The sequence below is a fragment of the Tribolium castaneum genome, chromosome 8, assembly GCF_031307605.1.
Source record: "Tribolium castaneum strain GA2 chromosome 8, icTriCast1.1, whole genome shotgun sequence".
Lineage (NCBI taxonomy): Eukaryota > Metazoa > Arthropoda > Insecta > Coleoptera > Tenebrionidae > Tribolium > Tribolium castaneum.
In genome coordinates, this window is record NC_087401.1 from 10,767,481 (window position 1) to 10,792,840 (window position 25,360).

Sequence of the window (25,360 nt, forward strand, 5' to 3'; positions counted from 1 at the left end):
GTTTTTAAATTGTGACGTAATTCTTAAATTTTTGAAATGAAAACCGACATTTTTACACTAGGACGTAGTTTTTATGAAAGTGAACCGATAATATAAATTTTAACAACATACTTTTTCTTCCTTTTTTGCGTTTTTTGCTTTTTTTTGTTAAAATATCTACGCCACTGAAGCGATTCTTAGAAAAATTAAATTGAAACTACATATTTTAAATAAAGTTCTAGGTTGCTTAATTGCTACACTCTTGGAATATTGTATCAAGCGATTTTTTACATTTTGATCTAGTTATCCGTGACAGTTACCTCAGTAGCGAAATGTATTGCGTAAATAACTTCAGCATCGCTTTATCTGTCAATATATCCAAAGTGTTCACCGAAGAACATAAAAAAAATGTGTTGGAATCTTATTTCTGTAATGGACTTCGAGTTAACGTAACTCTTCTCATGGATAACTAGATCAAAATTTTAGGAAATCACACGGTATATACCTACTGCTTCAATCACATTAACAACAGAGATACCTAAATGATGTAAAAATAGCTAAGTTTCCCATCTTTATTGTTCAATATTGCCAACTTGATGTCATTATCAGTCAGTCACGCCCACTTTGATTAAATATTTAATTGCGTTCCTTGTAGCTACGCCACTGGAGTGTGTCCCCTATTTATTGCAAAACACACCCGATTTCACCAAAGTCGCAAGAAACGTATATGTGTTGGCAACAAATGCAACAATACTGTAATTTTTCTGGTATGTACATACGCCTCTGTCATCTGTTATTTAATTGCAGCCGTTGGCCACAAACAAGCCGCTTGCTTGATGTTATTGAAAGCCTATAAATATGTGCCCGTCACGTGACATGGTGACGTCGTGCGTTTCTTTTTTGTTAGTGAGACAATAATCCAGCGCCAACTACACTCCTAAAAATTTTTACCAGTGTACACGTTCTCGTTATTCCACAAAAGCTGGCCGAGCGGAGAGACCGTCGGTAGAACGGTTATATACCTCCAGTACATAAGGGGAAAATAAATACATAGCCGTTATATACATCGCTTTCTCTCTCGCACACAGCTGTACAGAACGCATCAGTCTGCCGAGCGAGATCGTAGAGTGCTGTGAGTCGCATTTCGCCGTGTGAAAAACCGCCGCCGCCGCCGTCTCCGTCGACCAGCCGCCTCCAGGCCCTCGTCCGGCGGCCCCACGCCGCCCCCAGGTGTCCCGATCGGGTAAAATCAGCGAAAAAGCGTGAAATGTGTGCGTGTTGAGGTTAGGTGTGTCGATAAGGGCGAGAATCGCTCAAGCCGGCCGTGCATTGCTTTTGTTTTCACGGTATTACTTAACTTAAATCGGGGTGCATCGAGTGGCCTGTGGAAATGAGTAGTGACGTTTTGCGCAAGAGGAAAAGTGGAGTTTTCGCACGGTTTGGGGGAAATTAGGTGAGTTTTTCACGGCTTTTCCGCCACGTGCCCTTCTGCCGGCGGCGCCGGGGTGACAGGTGACAGGGTGGAGGAAGTGCCCTCCCGGGGGACGCGAAAGGGCGCGTTTTAGGTTAGGAGCGGGGTAACGGCTCTTCGCTGGGAGCGCGTATTTTTACGGCTGGTGTTTATTGAGTCGTCATTCGATATTCCAGTCAGAATAATTAGAAGCCAGCCGGTGGTTGTTTAATGTTTATGTCTCGACGTGTGATCAGATTAGATAACGAGAAAATAATCAGAAGATTTGGTGTGTTGATGGAAAATTTACTTTTCCGGATGAAAACACGTGATCGGGTGGGTGGTTCGAAGATTAGTTTGAAAGTTTGCTCGTTATGGGAGATTTCAAGCACGATTATTTGCCCATTTGAGCACCTATTTTATAGATTGAACGATTCAAATAACCAAGGGTTGTAATTGCCAGGCCTAAAGCTAAAAATCATTCATTTTTCACAATTACTCGGACGGGAAATAGAATTTGGGACCCTTGGGGTGACTCTACTATGCAAGGGCTGTAGGTGACGTAGGGTTTTCTTGGAAAAAGAAAGAAGTCCCTAAAAGCAAGACGAAAAAAACACCAGGAGTTAATTAATTTGAGATTACAGTGACCTTCGACTTTGAAATTAAGTTGGCAACATTGAATAATGTTGAAAAGGTGTGATCTTGTCATTTTTTATGTCTTCCGTTTGTTTTCCAATATTGTACACTTAATTTCAAAACTATAGGCTTTATAATTCTGTAAATCAAGCAACATTACCAAAAAGCCTAAATAGTTGGTGACGTCACCGCACCAAAATCTGACTCCTACCATAAGGTGGTATGTATTCAATTGTTTTGGTTTATTTTCTTTGAAATATCGCAATGTTTGTGATAACTGCTTATGTTTTTGTCACAAAAATCTACAATTGTTTGAACTGAAGGGATGCTTTAAAAATTCTTGAATTGAACATTGACTGATAATAATTTGTCATTTTACTACTGGTATTATAATTTATAATACATATCCTATTAATAAAATCTTATTAAAAAAATACCAACTTGTAATTTATCGGCTCAAAAAAATGGGTAAATTAACGACAAAAAGGTGTTTTAAACGGCAAAAAATGTACTGAAAAGCGAAAAAAACTTTTTACGACTAAATAATAATGAACAACAGAATAGTACAAACTATTATTGAGTTGAGACAAAATTATTAAATGAAATAACGTGAAATTTAGAAGCCGTACGTATTTATTCAATAAAAGCACTCAAGCAATTAAACGTATAAATCGTTTGTTTAATGAAAACTAAATACTACAAATTATAATACATTGATTATGCAGTGAGACCTTTCTTAATGGATACTTCCGAATAACGGACACCTCTTCACAACGGACTTCTTTGTAGGAACGTAACAAAACCTATTAAAACCTATTATATATTAAAATTTCCACCTCCTGTCCGTTGTTGAGAGGTTTTACTGTATTATTATTTCTTTATTCTGTATGTTTTTTTTTAACTTCTAAAATCACTCTTGTTGTTGTTTGATGTTTGGCATATGATTTCTTGACAAAAATCTTAACTTCTAAACAAACCCTTATGTTAGTTTAAAAAAAAGTTGTGAATTGGGCCCTGAAACGTTAAAAAATAAAGAGATGCAGTGGAACTCGGTTATAACGAACCCGGCTTTTAATGCATACGCTCGGATATAACGAGCAAAATTGAAAGTTTTAAAGTTCTATATTATTATTATTACAGTAACAAATTGGTTCGCTTTTAACGTCCAATATTTAGACAAAAACGGGCCCGGTTTTAACGTACGCACGTGCACTTTTGTTACGTTCTGGGAAACAATAAACATTCCGAGGTTCCAAAAGTAATACCTACATACCTGGAAAATTGCTAAAATGTTATTAAGTGCAAACAAAAATAAGTAAATAATTAGAATATTTGCCATATTATCATATGTATGTATAGTTATGTAATTAGGTATCCAGTATTTTAGAGGCTGCTCTGATTGAATACATTTTCGATCTCATGGTATTTCAAACTTTAGAACTCATTTATCTTGTAAATGACTCCATAAGGACAACGTTCGGTTAGAACAAACAAATTTTGGAGTCCCTTGGGAGTTCGTTGTAACCGAGTTCCACTGTAACAACAAAAAGTAGGGGTCTTTCCACTGTGAAAAAGTAATCATTATTTCACAAGAACGTAGAATAAATTTGGCTTGAAATTGGTACCTGAAGAATTTTTCTCCGATTGTATCTACTACCTACCATGTGATCATTTGAATTTATAATCAGAGTAGGCGGTTTTTTATCTTTGTGATTGATAAATTAGTGCAAACGGAAGGCAAAAATGTATTCTAAATAAATATTACGTTTTGTAACTTTATTATTTAACTCTTCAGCTCGATTAATTATAATAATATTAATAATTAACGTTTTTATACAAGTTAAAAAATTAATAAAGTCTACTCTAATTATAAATTCAAGTGGTCGCAAACAAATGACTGTAACAAACTTTTTGAACAAGTAGCAGAAATCCGTTATTTTCTTAGAGAAAAAATACCTGTCTATAAGAAAAAAATCGCCAAGTTTTTTAAACTATCACCAAATGTGTAATTAACTAATTAATCAATTTTTATATCATGGTACCTGTAACATAAAAGTGGTCACTATTTCAACAGAGCGGGGAAGAACTTCATATTTTATAATAAGTTCAGTAAAAAATTCCTAGTCCTATTTCTTCTTTCAAATTCTATTGAGTTGCACTTATTTTGCCGTTTTAAATGAATTTTTTTTTAGAATTTCGTATATTATTAATTATTAATTACGTAAATCTGTGTAATTAAATTACTGTCAGTGTCAGACAAGCTAAGAGTTCAAGTTTTATGGACTGTTCTATTAATTTGTTTCCAATATACCACGATAATAATACGGTCAGTGGAAAAAGTAAAATAAAACACGAAACGGTCGATAAAATTAATAATAGACTGGACGGTACAATTTAGTATTTCACGAAAATCAAGAAACTTTCTTGCCTTAATACGAGTTTATCCTCAGGAATCGAAATAGAATTTAAGACAAGTAACAATGATCATAACTAGTCAAGAATCAGATTTTTTTATTCAAGTCTTGACTCTCTTTAAGAATGAGTTTGGTTTTCTTCATGTTTAGTGCTAAAAAGTTAGTTCACCAAAGTTGACTTTATTAATAAATTTTATAGTGATTATAAGTTGCTAATAAAATTTAGTTTTAATGAAACTAACATTAAAAAATATTTCATTGATTTTTCGATGTATTTATTCACAAATAAAATAAAAAATTAAATGTCGCTAAAAGTAAGTCAGATTTTTTAAAAAGTAAAATAAAAAAAAAGTTCGATTTAACCTCACTGTTTTTTTTATCATAGCGTCTTTTGTTTTAAAGAGTAGGTTTTTTCTCACGTGTTAGTACATAGGCGGCGAGTCCGAATGGTGTTTGTTGAATGTGAAGTAAAAAAAAACTTGTTTTAGCTACAAGATTGAATTTCAGAAAGCAGTAGCTATTAGGAATTTGCAATTCTGAGAAATTGTACAAAATTAAGAAATATCAAAGTTCTAAGTTCTAACCCTTCAAAGAACAAATTTTCTTGTCTTGTCAAAAATAATCGATTATTGCGATTCAGTCTATTAATTCATTAATCTATTAATCAATTTAGCTTTAATAATCGATTAATTAACGCCGTAATTAAAACACAATTACAGTGAAACCGAGTAACGGACATTTATACAGGGTGCTCAAAAACTGGCGCATCAACTCAGTGGTACGTTGTTGAGAAGCAAATGCAGATTACGGGAAAAATGTTGAAAAAATTCCTAAAGTAATATTTTAAAAAATCTGGAGCTACAAACTTATTGTGTTAACTTCTTTAGTTTTCATTATTTTTTAATGTTTTTATGTTTCACACTAGGTAATCGTTCCGTAACAAAACGATGAATAATTATTTTTAAATTTACTATCAGATTTTAGCAGTTTTTTTAATTTAAAAAAATTAAAATTTATCCAAAAAATCACAGTGTGTAGATGTGCCAACACTGGGAATTATTTCCTAGGAAATCGTTTCAAAAATAATTTATTTTTATTGTTGCTCAAATTCTATTGCCATCATGACTGTTAGACAACGTTGCCACATATCATTTATCTAAAATCCGTTATTTATCAATAACTTTAATACAAAGATTTTTTTTACTATTTTTACCTTTATATGTAACCGGTTCTCTACCACACACCATTGAGTTGGTGCGCCAGTTTTTGAGCACGCTGTATAGGAACGCAACGAAACCTATACTAAATTTCCACCTCCCATTAGCGGACACCTCTCCATAACGGACAATTAAGGGTTCCCCATCGGTGTCCGTTGTTGAGAGGTTTTACTGTATTTGTAAAATGTTTACCTACTTTTAGACAACAAAAACAAAATATGCGATGTAGCTTATCTATAGTTATCTACGAGTATAATGCGTTTTTAAAATAAAAGTACCTAATAAAATAACGATATATCGATTATTTGATTAATCGATTAACCAATTGTAATCGATATTTACGCGATTGATCGATTATCTTGCCCAACCCTAGTCTTCATGAGAAGCTAAAACTTAGTTACCTACCATCAAAGTTTTGTAATTTTTTCTATATACTGTAATGTATTATTGTCTTTTTTTTCTGTCATACGAATATATATCCTAGGCCAAATTTTTCTCTGGCTGCTCCAAAAGTCTTTTACAATATTTCACTGACTGTAATTTTGGTCTGAATTATATATTGTTCACTTTACCACAACCCAACATTGTGTCTTCAAAAATTTCTGTTCATACAGTAGGCCGTGCCTATAAAATTAAGTTTGCAGCACTGTACAAAAACCGTGCCATGTCTACATTTTTCAAGGCTGCCACTTAATAATTTCCTATTAATTCTAGCATAATACCGTGTGATTAAATAATTGTTTCTTATCGGGCAGTTGGTTGGATTTCTTTCGATTACATCATAATTTCCATACTTGCAAGTTGTTTTTTCGTACTCTGTCCTTCGCTACACTATACATAAATCATCAGTGGGGCCACTAGTACAAGGGTAGTTTGAAGTTTGTATACGATGATAAAACTTGAGTCGGGTCGGTTTTCGTGTCGATATTTTACCCTCATACGTCTATCGTGGCTTTACGCACAAAAGAGGATTCAGTTTGCTCGCTCGTTGCATCACTCGAGTCTACACAAGTCGATGAAATAGGGAAGGGTCATATCCAGGTCCAAGATACACTTCTTTCTATTGGAAAATCGATTTTCGCGAAATTTAACTGTAATTTATACCGAGAGAATCGCCCTTAATTGCAAATTTGCCTCCACTAAAAGATCACTTTTTCTCCCAACTGATAATCTCCGTTCGTTTAGATTCACTTAACTGATGGAGGATTTTATGGCCGCTTTTAGCCAAATAAAGCCGAATTTTTTTCGACGTATCTCTACATAATTATTTATTTTGTTTTCAATATCATACTCAAGGGTTCGTTTTGTCCTGCGAGTAACAGGTGAGAAAAAACACGGCCTACCGAGACCGATAAATTAGTTTTTTCGACACTAATGTTTTTATGATGACACCGACGCTACCCCAGTGGAATTCTCGACATTAATTTGAATTTCATTGTTTACGAAATGTTTCTCTTAGTTTTCGTGTTTTGCTCCGATTAATAAAAATACTCCAAGGAAATGTATGTACAGGGTGCGGCATTTTAAATGTCCGAATACAGGATCTCCGAAATTAAGAGGTTCCGAGGAAAACGAGTGACACATTCTCGAGTCCGTTTTTGAGAAAATAATTTTGTTCAAAACCGCATCCCGCTATTGTCTTTTGTTTTCGACTTATGAACAAAAGTTGACATTTTAGTGAAATCTTAAAAAAAATCATATTATTTTTTTCTGATTTGATATGTCTATTTGTGTAATACATAATTTTAAATATTTAATAAAAATCATAACATTTCGCGTTTTGTTTATAGTAGGCCATGAAAAAATTTTAGATTTTTAATTAAAACTATGAAAATTGAATTACCCAACAAGTATTTTTAATTTATTGATTTTTTAAACTCTAATTAATTCAAAGCATAATAAATTATTATTAGATCGAATTTTTGCATAAAATAAAAATTATTTGTTTTTATATTTAAAAAGGCAAGCTTACATTGTCATTCTATTTTACGATTTTGAAAATGAAATGTCGGAAAAAGAAAAATCTTATTAATTGTATGATTGCGTATCAATAAAATTTTATTTTACAAAAAAATGTCAATCCAAACACTAAAATCAAATTCCATCTGCGGTAAAAAAATACACAACATTACCAACGTCAGCTCCATTGCACTTCACTAAATCATAAAAAAGTGTCATCAAATGGTTGTGACACATTGTTTGCAATTTTCTGCACATTTTTTATGTAATTAAAATCTGCGACGCTCGTATATTTGTTCAATTGAAAATAACTTTAACTTAGCTTATTTTTATAATTTCACATTTTTTACTTTAATAACCGTTCACAAAATTTCTAGATTATTCACACCTTTTATGTGAAAAAATTTTTCCATGGCCAACTACTTTCAAATGTTTTAAATATATTTTTATCAAAAATATATAAAAATATCAAACTATATTTATATTGTTTTGAGTTCATAAAAAATTAAGCTTTTCGAAAATGTCATAGTCAACTATGATTCTCATTTAAAAAAATACAACTTTATGTTATTACCGCTAAACGAATGGTTAAAAAAAATGGCTGATAACATTATTAAATTTTCTATAAAAAAAGTGCCTGTGTAATGTCTTTGTTTCAAATGTGTATCTTTTATAATAAGGAAGATATTAATTTTTTAAGATTTCACTAAAATGTCAACTTTTGTTTATAAGTCGAAAACAAAAGACGATAGCGCGATGCGGTTTTGACCAAAATTATTTTTTCAAAAAACTGACCCGAGAATGTGTCACTTGTTTTTCTCTAAACCTCTTAGTTTCGGAGATTCTTTATTCGGACATCGAAAATGCAGCACCCTGTACAAGGTGGCTCAGCTCAGCTCCTATCTTCTGTAGCTCAGTTATTAGTAAAGTTGGACTTTTGACATTTTATAGACATTATTTATACTCTAGGGCGTATTTCATGAAAATATTTTTTGATTATACGGAGTGTCCCAAAAAAAAGTATGACGTTATAATAATATTTTTTTGAAGGCATATTATTATTTGTTAGTGCCCATTAGGATGCTTTTTTTAGCTTCTTACATGTACCTAAGGTTTTTCTAAAATCGGTTCAACGATTACTGTTTAAAAAATAAAAACCAATAAAATTCGGTTATACACCTTTATTTTTAAAAATTATTAAAAAGTACAAACGGTGCTTTTTTGGTGAAATTATTAGTACGTACCTCTTGAACAAGGTCTAAGAGACTTACTAATTAATTTTGATTGATCTGAGTTACTACAGGGTGTTTAAAATTCATTTTCATACTTTATAAATTTTAGAGCCTTTTATTTTGCTTATTTTAAATGGCAACCTCCGTTTACTACATACTATTATTTACATACATTACATACTATTCGATGGAAAATTAGAAAATGAACGTTTTTTCTTCTTACTATCCTAACATAAATCTTAACACATTTTGAGTTATTTGATAAAAACTTTTTTTTGTGAAGTATTTTAATGACAAATTTAACGAAGATAGTTTTAACACCCTTTATTTTTATGTTAGTTGATGCAGAATTATAAAACAAATATTTTTTCTAATTACAACCTGATTGCAAAACCTAACACATTCGTAGTTATTTGCTGAAAACTTTACTTTTGGCAAATAACTCCGAATGTGTTAGGATTTACGTCAAGGTTGTAATAAGAAAAAATGTTCCTTTTCTAATTCTGCATCGAATGATATAAAAATAGACAGGGGTTGCCATTTGAAATAAGCAAAATAAAAGGCTCGTATGTTTTAAGATTTTGAAAAAAAAGTAAACACCCTGTAGTAATTTAGATCAATCAAACTTAAGTAATAAGTCTGTTAGAGCTTGTTCAAGACGGATGTACTAATAATGGCATCAAGAAGGCACAGTTTCTATTTTTTATTAATTTTTAAAACTAAAGGTGTAAAACCGATATTTTTTTTGGTTTTTATTTTTTTAACAGTAATCATTTAATCGATTAGAAAAACATAAGAGGCGTGTAAGAAGCTAGAAAGACATTCTAGTGACCACTAAAAAATAATAGCATGCCATTATAAAATTATTATGACGTCATACTTTTTTTGTTTGGGACACTCTGTATAATAAAAAATATTTTCCTAAAATACGTCCTAGAGTATAATAACGTCTACAAAATACCAATAACTGAGCTACAGAAGACGGAAGCTTTGCTGGGCCACCCCGTAGGCGCCAAATTTTTAGTTTTTCCCCCATATTTTGTATATTTTAAACCCTTCTAAACTTGTAAAGAGCAACTCATTGCCCGTTTGTAATCCGACATTTCCTCCAGTTTTGATTGATAACCGCCCCCATATTGTTTGGTTCTTTTTTAAAAAACTGCATCGTGTCGAGATATGCCGTTGGGGGTGAAAGCAGAGGGATGTTCGCGCACCTACCCCTTGGCGCATCCGATGACTCATCTCTATATACCGGGTGTCAATCAATTAGTGACGTATGACGTCGTTTTCTCCATATAAATGCAATCGCACTAGTCCAGATGGCGTTCCGGTCGTAAATTACGCCGAAACGAGGATAAGAAACTTTTCCTTTCTCTTCTCCGTTACACGCCACTCCCCGTTATATATATTTGCTTACGGTGCGTTTTCGTATCGAAAACATCTGTTTTCGTATAAAAAATAATACTAATATTAGTTTATATTATAAGAAACAAAAGTGTTACGAGTTGTGTTATTGTATTACGTTATGTAAATGCGATGACAGCGAAAGCACAGTAACGTTATTGTTTTCATGTTTAGAGATGTCATCTAGTAGGTATAGTTGGTAGTAGTGCTTCCAGCGCCGACCGAGATTTAAATTTGTGTTTTAACGTTTGACCTTTGTGCTTTCCGTGCTCACTGGATGCGAAATCCGTAAATGGATTTCGCATGTGAAGACGGTGCACTATTGACGTTTTGACACAAAAGATGGAGGCTTGCTCGATATGTATTCATAGGTCTATACATATTTAATAAGATGCGAACAAATAAACCGTTCGAAAAAAACTCCCCCAAAAATGACAATAAATCGTGTGATTTCTTACCGTAATTGGTTATTTTGGCAGGTTTGAGCCAGTGGCGGGGATTTGTATGTAAAATTACACTTAACAAGGTGTAAATTTGCTACATTATGTTGATAATAAAATTGTTAATATTTGAGGCAATTTACATTAAAAATGACTATCAGATTTTATGTAATTTTACACATTATTCTTAACACACTTCTTAAAACCATGTATTAGCTGTTCCAAAATTATAAAAACGCCAACGTCGCATTTTCTCTCAAAATTAGCTGTTATAAATTATTGATGCACTTCAAAAAAATAATTGTTAATGTAATTTATACTTTCAATGAGAGATCTAACCAGTGATAACTATTTTACATTTATATCAACTTTTTTTATATGTAGTTTTGAAATAGCTAATATGTAATTTTAAAATTTTTGGCTTGGAAACTTTGACAATCCTTATAATTTATAGCTTTGTTAAGAATTCTTTGTTCAATAAAATTGAATTACAGTTGAACTTCGATAAATCGAATTTCTTGGTATCTTTTTTTTCTTTTCACTTCCCACCACCATTTGAGTCTAGCGACATTTTTTGTTTTTACTTATTTTTTTTATACAGAATAACATTTAAACATCATTTACTTAGAATGACATAAGAAATGATAAAAAAATTTTTTGCAGCATAGTATACATATGTAATGCCACTTACTTTTTTTGTTGAATTATTCTATGAACTTAAATAATTTATAATCAATTCTTATTTTTTAAGTTATTTTTTGTTAACATGAATTTTCGAACTAGTATTTTGTTGGCAAGCCTATTTGAGTCACCGAAGTATATTGAAGATAACATGAGATCGAAAATATACTAAATTAGAGCAAGCTGTGAGTGCGGAACTTTAGCCACATTTTAGTCGTTTATTTACGGCCGCACAATTGAGGATTATGTTGTCTTATGCTGGTTTTATACAGCTAAGTTGTAGCTAAAGTTACACTTCATTTTCAAGGCTTGCTCTAATTGAGTATATTTTTCATCTCATGATATAATTAATTGTTTACTGATTTTATATTCTCCTACACATTATTCTGCGTTTGTATAACTTTACGTTTTCTTTCTGTAAAGTGTGCAAAGGAAAAAAAATATCGATAATTCACGTCAATTTTTTGTAAAAATTCACCTGTTTTCTGTAGGTTTTTAATGCAAGTTTTCTGTGATTATTCAACTTTGACCCTTTGAAATTTGTAGCATATAAAAAAAGCTTAGTCAAAACCAGTTTTTCAGTTAATCGATAGAAGAAACTAGAATTAGCGAATGACGATAGTTAATTCTAGAAACCAGTTTGTACTAACCTGTTATTATAGTTTTGGCTTCGTTCTTTTTTGTCTTAGTTTTATTGTAGTTTTTAACGTATTAGTGTGTACCTATTTTTTATTTTTAATTAACGGTGCAGTGCAATCTTTCTTAAAGGACATCTCCTTTAAGCGGACACCGACAATGCAATTCAGATTCTTGTAAATACAATCTCTCCTTTAAGCGGACATCATGTCATACGCGCGTGTGTTATGAAATAATTACTATTATGACTTTCCATCAATAAGTTCGGAGAATCACTTAAACTAATACAAATTCAGACCTCAGAAGAGGTTAAAGTTGCGACGGTTCTTCAGTTCTCCGTGAGATGGCACTGCAACTTTCTCCTTGCGACGATAGAATTTCTGTGCATTTATGCTTTGTTATTACATCATTTCATCGTTTTAAAAATAAAAGTGAAAAAGTGTATGTTAGTTAACATTATAAGAAAAAAATTATAAATTCTGGAAAATTACTTTTTTCCAAGAAATTGTTTATAAGTATTTTTGTGTAATCATGCTCTTTAATAAATTCTTTTTATTTCTTCCTTTAAAATTCTTTTAGAGGACACCTCCATTAACCGGACAAAAATCAGGTATCCGCCAGTGTCCGCTTACAGGAGATTTCACTGTAATCCAAACTACTGACTTTCTAGAAAGACTCAAATTTAACCGGAATTATCTGATTTTTGTTAATTCTAGTTTTAACTAAATAGTTAAATCTATTATTAACAGCAGATTTTTAGTTCATTGTAGTATTTCTCAGAAAAACACAATTTTGAGAGTACCTACCTTTATTATGCTTTTCACATTTTCTGTAAAACATTGAGTCGTAATAAAATCCCCATAAAGAAAACAGTCGAACATCGAAACGGTAGGCCGTAAAAATTCTAATCTCTTGCTCTCGAAAAGTACGAATTTGGCAATAAAACCTCCACTCGAAAAATTTCAAAGGAACACAAAGAGATTAATATCAGAAGAGAAAAGTAGAATAATGAAGTTGCGATCGATACTGCCTACCTACAGTGTGCTTTTTCATAAACGAAAAATATGTTAAGTTAAATTTGGCGCCGTGACGTCATTGCCCTGGCTACGCCCACTTGATTTCAGTCCAATCGAACACCTCTAAGCCGACTATGTATTATTTTTTATGCAATTTGATAAAGGAAGTAATAAGACTGTCGGCGATTTAAACGACCGTTAAAGCCATTGGACAGATGGCGTTTGCTTTTGCGGTAACAGCCGATACTTTGTTCTTTTTATTCGTGTTCTCTGGGATGAGTGAAGACCGTTCAATAAATCTCGAAATCTCGACGCGAACAAAAAGGGATGGATGATGGTAGAGAGTAGAGGCGCCGTCTCGAGTGAAGACCTCACTAAATCTCCAAAACCCGGTTTTAACCACCGATTTTTTCTTCCTTCAAAATATACGTTTACAGCGAATTACAAAAGAACGTCGAGTAGCGGAATTAAGATAAATTAAAATGCACGCGGACGCTTTTAAAAGATGTTATTTCCGAGATATGGTATTGTGGAGTGTCGGTAAAAGCCTCTCTCCTTCAAAAGAGACTCTCGAAAGAGCATATTAATGCACAAAAAGATCGGTGAGCAACAGTTGGTGTAAAATCAATAAGCATGACTTGGAGCCGAAGTCGGCTTGTGAGGGCGAGGTGGCGAAGAAATGCACTACTGAGACTGTGATTCGGCAATTTATTCACATAATGAAACTTTGCACAAGGAACATTTGGGAAAAGTTGGCAAGAAACGTTAACGGTAATTTTTAACGCCCAGTAAAAACTGGCAGAATTCAGGGAAATAGCAAATCTGTGTGGAATAAATTAGTGGCAATACTGTCACAAACTGTAAATGTACAGTGAAACCTCTTTAATCCGGCCTTTATAGAGTGAAATTTCTAAACTAAGACTTGCGTTAGTCGAAAATTAATGAGTTCCCGGTATTTTTGTACCTAAACCACATATAGGGTAAGTCCGAGCGAGTTTGACCACTTTTTGTAAATTAGCACGTATTTTGTTAATTTGTTTATTTATTCTGAATTGTTCAATAATTTGAATCATCATTTGTTACAAATACTTATTTTCATTCTAAAATTGTTAAAACATTACTACGAAAACCACTTCCGCCGGTCGAACTTTATCAGACTTACCTTACATGTTACATTTTTATGCTGAAATTATTGGAAAAAAAACGTAAATTTGTAATTTTCGTTTTTATTTTTTCAAGCTTTCTTAAGGCTTTTTTTACAAGGAGTCTGTCACCGTATTTTCCAAGGCGTTCTTGATTTCATAGTTACAACACTCAACTCTGGTCTTTCTTATGGAAGCCATAATAGCATTTTGTATTTTTAAAAAGTGTTTTTATTCCTGATTATAACGATGTATCACATGATATGATCGAATCTTACATGCTGACCAAAATCGAGAAAAAATTTTTTGCGAAGAGTGCTTTGAAAAAAAAACGTCATCAATTTTTGTTTTTAAACAAACTAGATTTTAGGAGTTGAATTGAATTTGCATCTGGAAGATTTATATTTCTATTTACTTATTTAAAAACTAAACATGTTAAGTTAGAAGTATATTCTTCGCAAAACAAGACTACACGAAGTTATAAAACCTCTGCTCGCAAATTTAATAAAATTGTCAAATTTTTGACGTTTTTCCAAAGCTTTCTTTGCAAAAACGCTTTTTTCTTAATTTTAACCAGCATGTAAGATTCGATTATCTCATGCGCTACATCATTGTATTCAGGGATAAAAACACTTTTCAAAAATACAAGTGCCAAATATGCCGTCCATAAGAAAAACCAAAATTGAGTGTTGTAAACTCTGATATCAAGAACGCCTTGGAAAAGCTAATGACAGATTTAAATTTCTTGTCAAAAAGAATGTCCTATTTAAAACCGTCTAGTTCTTTTGGTTTTCGCTTAAAATTACAAAATTTTGATTTTTCTCAATAATTCAAAAACTAAAAATGATAAATAAATTTTTTTTTTCAGAAATTGTTTAGCATAAAAATGCGCAACTTTGCCCTAATTTACTCTTCGTATCTCTTATAATAACAGATCCCCATGGTGCAGCTTGAAAAACAGACACCCTATATAGGGTAAGTCTGGGCGAGTTTGACCACTTTTTGTAAATTAGCACGTATTCTGTTAATTTGTTTATTCTTCTGAAAAATTTGGGATTAAAATTTTGTTGGGAAAAATCAACATTATTTTCATTATGAAATTGTTAAACTACTACAAAAACATGTTACGTACTTCCGGCAATCGAACTTAATCAGACTTACCCCATCATAAAATTACAACAAAAACTTTGATCAAAGCGTGCCAGGAATTAAATTACATAATTTCTGAGTATATACAGTTGAAACTAGTATACGTATTATAACTTTATTAGTGGAAACTGCTCAGACGTGTATTCATTAAACGAGAAAATCTTGAAAATCAATGTTGAAGGATTTTTAATTGATTGAAATAAATACATATTTATGACTATTTTTAAATTAAATAATTTTAAATTACAGTAGAACCTCGATAGTCGTGGTGATCAGGACAGCTGGCTTGCTATTGTTGGTTTATTAATAAAAACTGAAGAAAAAAATTCAATTGATCTGGCGTTTTGGAAAATGTGATTGTGTGTGGAAGTGCGATAAATGCAGCAATGTCATTACGTTGATGACTTCCGCTTTTGTTTGACTTTGTCAAACATGGTCGCACATCAATTTTTCCTCGAATTTCACATAATGACTTCATTGATTAAATGCAGTCCATACAGGGTGAAACAATTACAAACTTCAATCAAACTTTCCATAAACACAACCGTTAAAATAAACGTCTTGTATTTAACTAAACATAACTGTTAGTGTTATGAAGTTAGCGACTGCACACACATATTTAGCTCGAGACCGTAATATCGTTCCAACACCAGTAAAACTCTATTTCAAGACTCGATTTCATTGCTTTAGTTTAGTTATTTCCATGTTTTAGAAATTTCCGTCAAACTTTGTTCGTTTTATTGCAGGTTAAACAGCGATGGATCCTCCTCAAAAGCACGAGAAGATCAAACTTGTCGAGATAAACTCATACTTGACCTGTTATCTCTGCAAGGGGTATCTGATCGACGCCACCACCATATCGGAATGTCTGCATTCGTGTAAGTGCACTTTTGCGCCCGGTTTAATTGTTTCGTCATTTAGCTGCCGGTTAATTGGTTAGAAAACACGTCGAGTAAATAATACAAGAGGTTTGCTAACTTCCGGAAAATTTCAATAAATTTAATTATAAATACGCGTAAAAATCTTGACTTGGTATCATTTCACCCTTTCTTTTGCAAAAACAATCACTCAATATGTTTCTCCCTCTCGCTTCCACCCTCTTATATACACTCGAATCTCCTCTTAATTTATTCCACGAAACGCTCCCCCTTTCTAAATACCACTATATCCCGACGTTTTCACTGTTTAAAGCCCGAATTGCGACCGTTTATAATATTTCATTTGAACCAGTTTCCAACTTTGGAGTGTTACTTCCGACCATTACCGTGTCGGTAATGATATCCGTTATCGGAACGATTGTGCAAACAACAGAGGCGGTTTGTGTTACGCCTCATTTCGCACCTTTGTGTGATGACCGGATTTTTTCAGACGTTTTAGCACTTTTCAGGAAGCGGAAAGTTTAACATTGAAATTTTGGAGAAGTTCAAAATGGTAGGAAAAAATGGCTTTTTATTTAAAATATGTACAAATGTACGGATATCTAAAGGCTAGGATAAGAAACGGCGTACAAATAAAAGGTTCCCGTCCTCAGTAGTTACGTTATTGTCGCCAGAGGGCGACTAAGTTTTCAGAAAAAATGGTTGTATTTGTATAACGGTAACACGTAGCGAACAAAAAAATGCAGGCAGATAAAGCATTAAATTCTTAGTAGTAAAACATAAACATAATACAAAAATTTTATCGTAAAGTATATATAAAAAAAAATCAAACTTTTACCAATTTGCACTCCGCCCCATATTTTTCAAAACGCTGCGAAAACGGTTGCAGATGCACGAAAAATGTTAGGAAGAAAGTTGTAGAGAATTAAATTTTTTACAAAAAAGTCCGCGAGACCATATCTTTATCTTTAATCATTTAGGCCCTAAAGACGTTCAAAGACGCTCAAGCGACGGATTTGCTTCATTTTGCCGGTGGTCAAATAATGGAAAGTTAATTTATACCTAAACCGTTGAAGATAGAAATATGGTGTCGCGGACTTTTTTATAGTAAATTTAATTCTCTACAACTTTGTTCCTTACACTTTTTCTGTGTCTTCAACCGTTTTTGCAGCGTTCGCAAAAATATAAGGCGGAACGCAGATTGATAATTTAAGTGATAATTCTTTGCGCACCGTCGCATATTTACCAAAACGCTGGGAATACGGTTGAAGATACAAAAAAATGTAAGGAACAAAGTTGTAGAGAATTAAATTTCCTATAAAAAAGTCTGCGACACCATATTTATATTTTCTACAGTTTAGGTATAAATTAACTTTCCATTACTTGACCGTCGCTTGAGCGTCTTTGAACGTCTTTAGGGCTTAAACCGTTGACAATAAAGATATGGTCTCGCGGACTTTTTTCAAGAAAATTTAATTCTCTACAACTTCCTTCCTAATATTTTTCCTGTATGTTCAACCGTATTCGCAGCGTCTTGAAAAATACGGGACAAAGAGCAACTTTTAAATTTTAAATAATTTTTTTCTCATGTTTCTTATGAAAATTTTAGTCGTCAGTTTTTCTCAGTTTGTTAAGAATGCAAAGCTGAACATTTGTGAATTTTTTCGAAGTAATTAGTGAATTGGTTGGATTTAAATTAATTTAAAACAATTTGGCGCTGAAACGTTATAACGGTATAAGCGCCCTCATTTTTACTCTACCGTACTATTCTTTGGGTTCACGTTTCGCCTCCTAACTTATAGTTTTCCGTAGCAGAACCTAACCGATTATGGCTGATTACCAACTTTTAGATAAATAGTGTTTTTATAAGAACTTATAATAAGAACTTTCAGTACCTTCTCTACTAAATAAGGGGTCTTATAGGGGAATTGAAAAAAAAACTATCGAAATTTTTAGCTGATTTTCTGATTTTCTTTCAAGTAGCCAAAACCCAAAATTTTGATTTTGGATTAAATTTTCAATTATATGTAGTGAAACGAATAATTTTGAACTACCATTTCATTTTTATTTTGTATGAACTTGGCAAATTTTACATTATAATAGTTTAATTATTTAATATTTTAAAGATAATTTGTTAAAAATTTTTAATTTTTATCTTTTAACGATTTTTAGGTCTTTTTTACCTTTCACTTGTAAACAAATCTGGACTTTAACTTTTAAATATTCTATTTTTGTGGAAATGTTAAACGTGATTCTGAAAAAAGAGAAATTTGAAGGTCACCTAAAACAATTTTTAAGCATGAAAAGTTTTCTAGTTAATTAATTGTCTTCAAAGATGCAAAACGTACTACTTTTTATAGAATTATTTTTTACGATTTTTCGGAATCGAACGGATTGTTGTAGTTTTTTCGTTAATTTGTTGTTTCAGTTTGCCGCAGTTGCATAATCAAGTTCCTCCAAAAGAACTGCTACTGTCCGGTGTGCGAAGTCATCATCAACAAGGCCAAGCCTTGTCTCAAGTGAGTATCGTAGTCGTAGTATATATCAAGCAGGCGGTGAACCGTGGGAAAAACGGAAACACGCGCCGCGTTGTATATTGATGTGGCGTCGCGACGCTGTGGACGCGTCTGCGCGCCTTTACCACCTCACACCGAAATCACGTTTTCCATGAGAAAACAAAACGACTATAAAAAAAAGACGATCGTCGTGTCGTCATTCCGGATGTTTTCCCACGCCGCCGTTGATAATTACATGCAAATGGACGAACGACGCGAGGCTATTTCCCGAAGACAGGACCGTACTTATCATTATTATTAAATTCCAGATTGGATAAAACTCTACAAGACATTGTTTATAAACTGGTTCCGGGCCTTTTCGTCAACGAAATGTACCGACGTAAGGAATTTTATCAAAACAGGCCCGGACTAGCACCGAAAGTGTCCCCCGAGGAGCGTGGCGAAGACACCGAACGAACAATTTTCAATCCTCAAGACGCCATAAGTCTTTCAATCGAATATATCAGGTGAGTAAAGGTCACTCGATTCATTCGAAAAAACCGACCAAAACAAGTCGTAAAAGGGTGTCCGCCCACGAACCCGACTTTAAATTAAATCGCCATGCCTCGCCGCATATATCGCAGTGTGCCATGCACACGGATACTTCACTCTTTAGTGCCGACAAGACAGAGATAACACCATTGTAAGAAAAGAGAGAGATAACACGGCAACCTGTTGTGAGTGTCACGGCGGCGGCGGCCCCCGCCTCTGCCGCCCCCGGTCACTTACACACACGCACGATAAAAAGAAAAACAGAAATCGATCGCTTTCTTACGGGGGCGGCGCAAAAATTAATCAACCAAGCTACTTTTTTCTGGCAAACGTTCAAAATGATATATACAGGGTGATTCTTTTAGGGCCTACATTAGAAACTTTTTCTCTTCTAATGTAGCTAGAGCTTTAAAATTTTGTATACGATCCAAATCGACCATTCTGAGTTCAACTAAATTATTTTCAAAATGGTGGAGCTTCCGGAACTACAAAAAATTGGCGCCAAGTTTGAAATTTTAAATGGTAACCACACATTTTTATTACATATTTGAATTCACCTTCTCAAGCTGAGTTAAATTTACTCAAGTTGTTAGTACTTATTTGTCATAGTTTTTGACATATGTCAATTTTTTGGTTAAAATTTTTATTTGCAAAGGTTATTCTAAGATATCACAGCCCTTGAGCCTTTTGCGATAAGTGAATATTTTTTTTGCAGTCGATAACCGAAGGTTTGATGAGTTTTCGTGAATTTTCGAAATTGTCAACTGTCAAAATTCATGGCTAGTATGATTTTTTCAAAATGGTTTTCAAAAAACTGCTATAACACAGTTTTTTCAAATGGAACGACCCTATTTTTTTATCGGCAATCGAAAGAATATCGATATTTATGGTGACTTTTATCAATACGTCCTATACCTATCTCTTACAGTTTTTGAAAAAAATCAGAAAAAAAAGTTAATCAAGTAGACCTTGCAAAATTTTCAACAATTGTCAATCTTCAATATTTTATTTAGTTTTTAGCTGGTTTATCATCGAGTATTTAATTATTGTTTATTATAACTTTATTTATGTAAAGTAACTCAGTCAGTATGCCATGGAATTTTGAACTTCTTGAATGAAAATGGTGAACAAATAGGACATTTTTTAATTAATAGCAAAATTTTATCGTATTTTTCAAAAATTTATTTGATTAAAAATGAAAATAATAAGCCAAAATTCAATTTTTTTCGATTTTTTCAAACACTGTAAGAGATAGATATAAAAGATGTTAATAAAAGTCTACATAAAAATTGATGTTCTTTTGATTGTCACTGACAAAAACAGGGTCATTCTATTTGAAAAAACTGTTTTATAATCATTTTTTAATCATTATTTTCAAAAAATCATAGTAGCCTTGCAATTTGACAGTCCTAAAGACTTGAGAAGACCTTTTATATCTTTGGCTATCAAATGCAATAAGAATTATTTAGTTATTGTAAAGAGTTCACGAGCTGTAATATTTTAAATGAACCCCTGCAAATGAAAATTTATATAAAAAATTGACATACGTCAAAAACTATGACAGATAAGTACTAACGACTAGGGTACGTTTTATTCAGTTTTAAGCGGCGAATTCAAAAATACAATAAAAATAAGTGGTTACTATTTCAAAGTCGGCGCAAATTTCTCGTAATTCCGGAAATTCAGCTATTTTGAAAATAATTTAAATAATCTCAGAATGGTCGATTTAGATTGTATACAAAATTTCAAAGCTCTAGCTGTATTAGAAGTTAAAATTTTTTTAATGTAGGTCCTAATAGAATCACCCTGTATAGTTTTCTAACCGTAAGGTCACGTGTGTTTTTTTTTTAACAGCAAGTGTAGATATTTTTCTGCTCGTTTTTTTAGCTATGGGTGAACGACCCTTTATTTATTTATTCACCAAAAAAGGCGAAGCCATTGGTTAGATTTATTTCCGAGTTGCCCTCGTATATCAAGCGGTGAAAATATGTCGTTGCGTAGGGAATTTTTTCGGGTGAAATTCGCGCGCGCTAATTGGATCTAGGTTTTGCTTTCACTCGTGATTAATTACGGAACGATTGGATTTAAATATTTGCAAAACCTACACTTTTGATTAACTTATTGTGCTTCAAAAGCCTATAAAATATGCTTTTATTGGCCTTTTTACGACGCCGTGCCCTCTTCTCGTTTTATTTATCATTCCATCTGTTTCCTCCTTTATTAAATTCAGCCTCAACTTGAGAAATATGGATTCTTGCAACAAGCCTCGCGCATTATTTTATTCACCCCTTTTTTAATGCAATAATAGTCGTATTTATATTCGGATCAGACGTTACTAACTTATTGCAATCAGCAGAAAAAACGAACGAACAGTCCACCCTTAAACGGCTAATTAATTACCGGCGCTTAATTAGGCGGCAACTTGTTGGCTCGATCGTTATTTACTCCCTTTATACGCTCTGTCTTTTTCTCTCTTGTGATTTATTGCGCGTGCGCGTGCCTCGTACGATGAAACATCGTAACGTCACAACAGGTGGCTGTGATTTTCGATGACGTCACACTCGGACTACTACGATAAAAGTGACAAGGATTTACCTGGTGTTTTTCCAGTGATGATTCGGCCCCAGGTGCCATACCATCACTACCAACCAACACCGAACAACCCCACGACAACCCCATGAAGAGATATCTTCAATGTCCGGGGATGTGTCGTATCGAAGTTTTGAAGAAATTCGTCAGAAATAAATACAATGTCGATACGAATCTCTTTCATGTAAGAAAAAAACCCAACCGGAAATTGCAAACGACTGTTTTTTTTTTTTTGTTTTAACAGATCGATATTTTATATAAGAGGGTGCCCTTACCTGACCATTACACCCTCATCGATATCGGTTACATCTATTCGTGGAAACGAAACGAACCGATGAAATTCTTCTTCCGTATCACTGATATCAACAAAGTGACCGAACGCTTCGACTATTTCGACGGCCGGACGACGCCGGAAGTCGTCCATAAACCACTCAAGGTCAAGGAGAAGAAGCCCACTCACGTGAAGAAAGAGAAGTGCTTCAAACCAATCAAAGTGTCGAGTCCAAAACCGGTTAAAAGTGAAGTGAAGTGTTTCAAACCAGTGGCGAGTCCAAAACCGGTCAAGTGTTTCAAACCGGTTAAGAGTGAACTTGGCGCGAGTCCAAAACCGGTTAAGACTGAATTTGGCGCGAGTCCAAAACCGGTCAAGTGTGAAGTGGCGAGTCCAAAACCGGTTAAGTGTGAAGTGACGAGTCCAAAACCGGTTAGGTGTTTCAAACCAGTGGCGAGTCCAAAACCGGTTAAGTCTGAACCGGAACTGAAAACTGGCAAAAGTGACGAAGTGCGTTTAAAACCGGAAATAACCGAAGAAATAAAAACGAAAATTCAAAACGGTGACTCGGTCTATACGAACATAACGTTGAATCGTGACGATAACGTGGAAATTATCACAAAAATACAAAAAGTGTCGAATAAAGAAGGCCATCCTATCGGACTTAATATCATAAATCATACGGTGAAGAAAGTACAAAACGATAAGTTAGTTCCTAGTGTTGACGCAAAGACTGAGCAAGAAAACAAACAAAAGGAAGATTTTCTCAAATCGATCGAACTGACGGCGAAAAGTTCGCTCGAAAAGAAAGAAACTAAAGCCCTCCCACCCCAGCTCCCCCCAGCCCCCCTTCCGGTAACGCCTTCGTCCTCCTCCCAAAAACGGAAGAATTCAAGTCCAATGAAAAACGACAAGAAACCGAAAATCGAGAAAAAACCCATGAAAATCATCATCCAACCAAAATCCATCCAAAACCCGACCGTGCGCCAAATGGTGACAAACGTCAACCAAAACGTCAACAACATGTCAAAAATCGTGGAACAAACGAACAAACAAACCGACCTCCAATCCCTCATCAACAACTGCAAAATCAACATACCGGCCTCCCTCTCCATAACCTTGAACGAGGGGGCCGACGGGGGCGCCCGCACGCCCCCCTCCATCCCCCCCGTGAAAAACTACATCGAAATCCTGAAAATTGAAGACAAGGACAAGAAACAAACCCCGACATTTCAGAAAATCTTCGAGGAAAGCATCAAAAGTAAATCGCCGCCTTCGGCGGACAAACCCGCCCCCCTTGACCTAACCAGCGACAACTCCACCACCCCCAAGCGCAAGATCCTCGAGATCGCCTCCCAGCTGTCGAAGAAGACCAAAGTTGAGCCCCAGCCAGAGAGCAAGTGCGAGGATGTCGGGGGGAAAATCGCCATTCCGCGGCTGGCGACGCAGAGGACTTTGAAGCCCCCGTCCAAGACCAGCGCCAGCATGCACTCGCCCAGTCTGGGCTTGAACTACACCGTCTCCGTGGGGCAGGCCAAGGGGGGCAAGGGGGCGCCGTCGACGTCCAAGGCGCTCAGTCCGAACCATTTGCTCGAGAAGTACAATATACAGAATCTGGCGCAGTTGACGGCCAGTTTTAATTTTAACGGGGGCTTTGGGGCGCTGCAGCAGGCCATGCTGCTGAAGCAGATGGAGCATCATAGTTGGCTGAATCAAGGGCCGCTGTTGCAGTACGAGAAGTATTTGCAGAGTTTGAGTGCGCAGAGCAAGCTGATGGGGAATATCAAGGAGAATTGACGGCGGGTTGTTGGATTTTGTTAGTTTGAGTTTTGGCAACTTCGTTAATGTTGTGTCCTATTGTTATTTTCGACATTTTTAAATCAGTTATTATGAGAGGTTTCATTGTATTATAATGTATGTAAATTGTAGAATTATAGACTCTAAGGGAAATGTAAATTATTTTACAATTTTCATTAAAAAATTTTTGAAAATTTTGGGTTTTATTTTTTAATCGGAGTGGATTGCTGAGGGAGCTAAGTAAGGTAAGTGCAATTTTTTTAAGTACAGGGTGTTTCAATTTTGGTGCCAGTGAAAAAACAAATACTTCTAGTTGCCCCCAAAAAAAAATTATATCGCAAACGATAATTTCTACTTTCTTCAATTTGTTGCTTTAGCGTTAAATGCAAGAAAGTACATTAAAAAAATTGTTTCCAAACTATTGCAATAAAATTCCTCCTATTTTTTAAGTGAAAATTCCGAAAATGATATAAAAATGGTTGTTCATCAAGTCACCTATGAAATTTGAACGTAATGTGCCGCTTAATTTAACTTGAGAATGCCGTCAAAGTGACAGATCCGCTAAAATGATGCAAGAAGGCTTGGAATTTAAAAACTATAAAGAGTACATAACAAAAATCACGAAAACATAAAATACAAATGAAGACAAAACCTAAACTTGAAACTTTGCTGAAAAATTTAAAAAATGAGTAAAAAAATTTGACAGAAGTGACAATATTCAGACTACAATAGTCATTTGAACAAAGCGGCACATTAAATTTAAATTCCACAGTCGACTTGAAAAACAACCATTTTTGAACACATTGTAGTAAAGACGTTTTGGGCAATTGAATTTTTGATTTTGATTTAGAACCAAATAAATGTTTTATCTTAGTCACCTCTGAGAAAATAGGTGATAAGAGGCAAAAACGACTAATTCGGAAATAAAATTAACTAGACGCCCTCTGGTGATGACTTTTGAACTATGTCGAAAACAGTAAAGAAATTTTCGTAATTCCACATTTAACTGACATTTAATGAATTTTTCAACAATTTTGCGTGTATAGTGTTAATTACTTACAATAGAAAGAATTACTTTAAAAGTACGTGGTGGTAAATACTAGCGTTGACTTTGGTTCTGTAGTTTTTCGTGGTATAAAGTGTTTATTGTTGGAACTTGAAAGTGGATAAAAAGTGAAAAATATTTAAATTTTGATTACAAAGTGTTATCAAACAGTTGTCTAATTAAAGATTATAAGTAATGGATCACAGCGAACACAAAGTTTGGCTCAAGAAACCAATAAATTAGTGAAGTGTTATGAATTTTAGGTTAGAATTTTCCACTGAAAAAATCATGAAATGCTGCGGTAAATCTACAAAACTACAATAAAGATTAACAACTGCTGATACATTTAAACGTAAATTATGCCAAAAGGTAGGCTTT

At 34.0% G+C, this 25,360-nt stretch overlaps 1 protein-coding gene across 2 annotated transcripts; it reads left to right on the forward strand.

The window, feature by feature from the left end:
• The first annotated feature begins 1,063 nt into the window (after positions 1 to 1,063).
• Positions 1,064 to 24,131, forward strand: LOC655090 (polycomb group protein Psc). 2 transcript variants are annotated; one of them, XM_008194684.3, is made up of 7 exons: positions 1,064 to 1,432; positions 16,102 to 16,233; positions 18,662 to 18,752; positions 19,058 to 19,255; positions 21,891 to 22,053; positions 22,114 to 22,547; positions 22,578 to 24,131. In XM_008194684.3, the coding sequence occupies exons 2-7, from the start codon at positions 16,113 to 16,115 to the stop codon at positions 23,935 to 23,937; spliced, it is 2,367 nt and encodes a 788-aa protein (XP_008192906.1). In that variant the 5' UTR covers positions 1,064 to 1,432; positions 16,102 to 16,112; the 3' UTR covers positions 23,938 to 24,131. The 2 variants fall into 2 exon arrangements, with proteins under 2 accessions (XP_008192906.1, XP_966675.1); XM_961582.4 differs by having other exon boundaries at positions 1,065 to 1,432; positions 22,114 to 24,131.
• Positions 24,132 to 25,360: the final 1,229 nt, after the last annotated feature.

Coding starts and splice junctions, on each gene's coding strand:
- LOC655090 (XM_961582.4), top strand. CDS start 16,113: ATGGATCCTCCTCAAAAGCACGAGAAGATCAAACTTGTCGAGATAAAC. Junction 16,234..18,661: donor ATCGGAATGTCTGCATTCGT/GTAAGTGCACTT, acceptor TTGTTGTTTCAG/TTTGCCGCAGTTGCATAATC. Junction 22,054..22,113: donor TCGATACGAATCTCTTTCAT/GTAAGAAAAAAA, acceptor TTGTTTTAACAG/ATCGATATTTTATATAAGAG.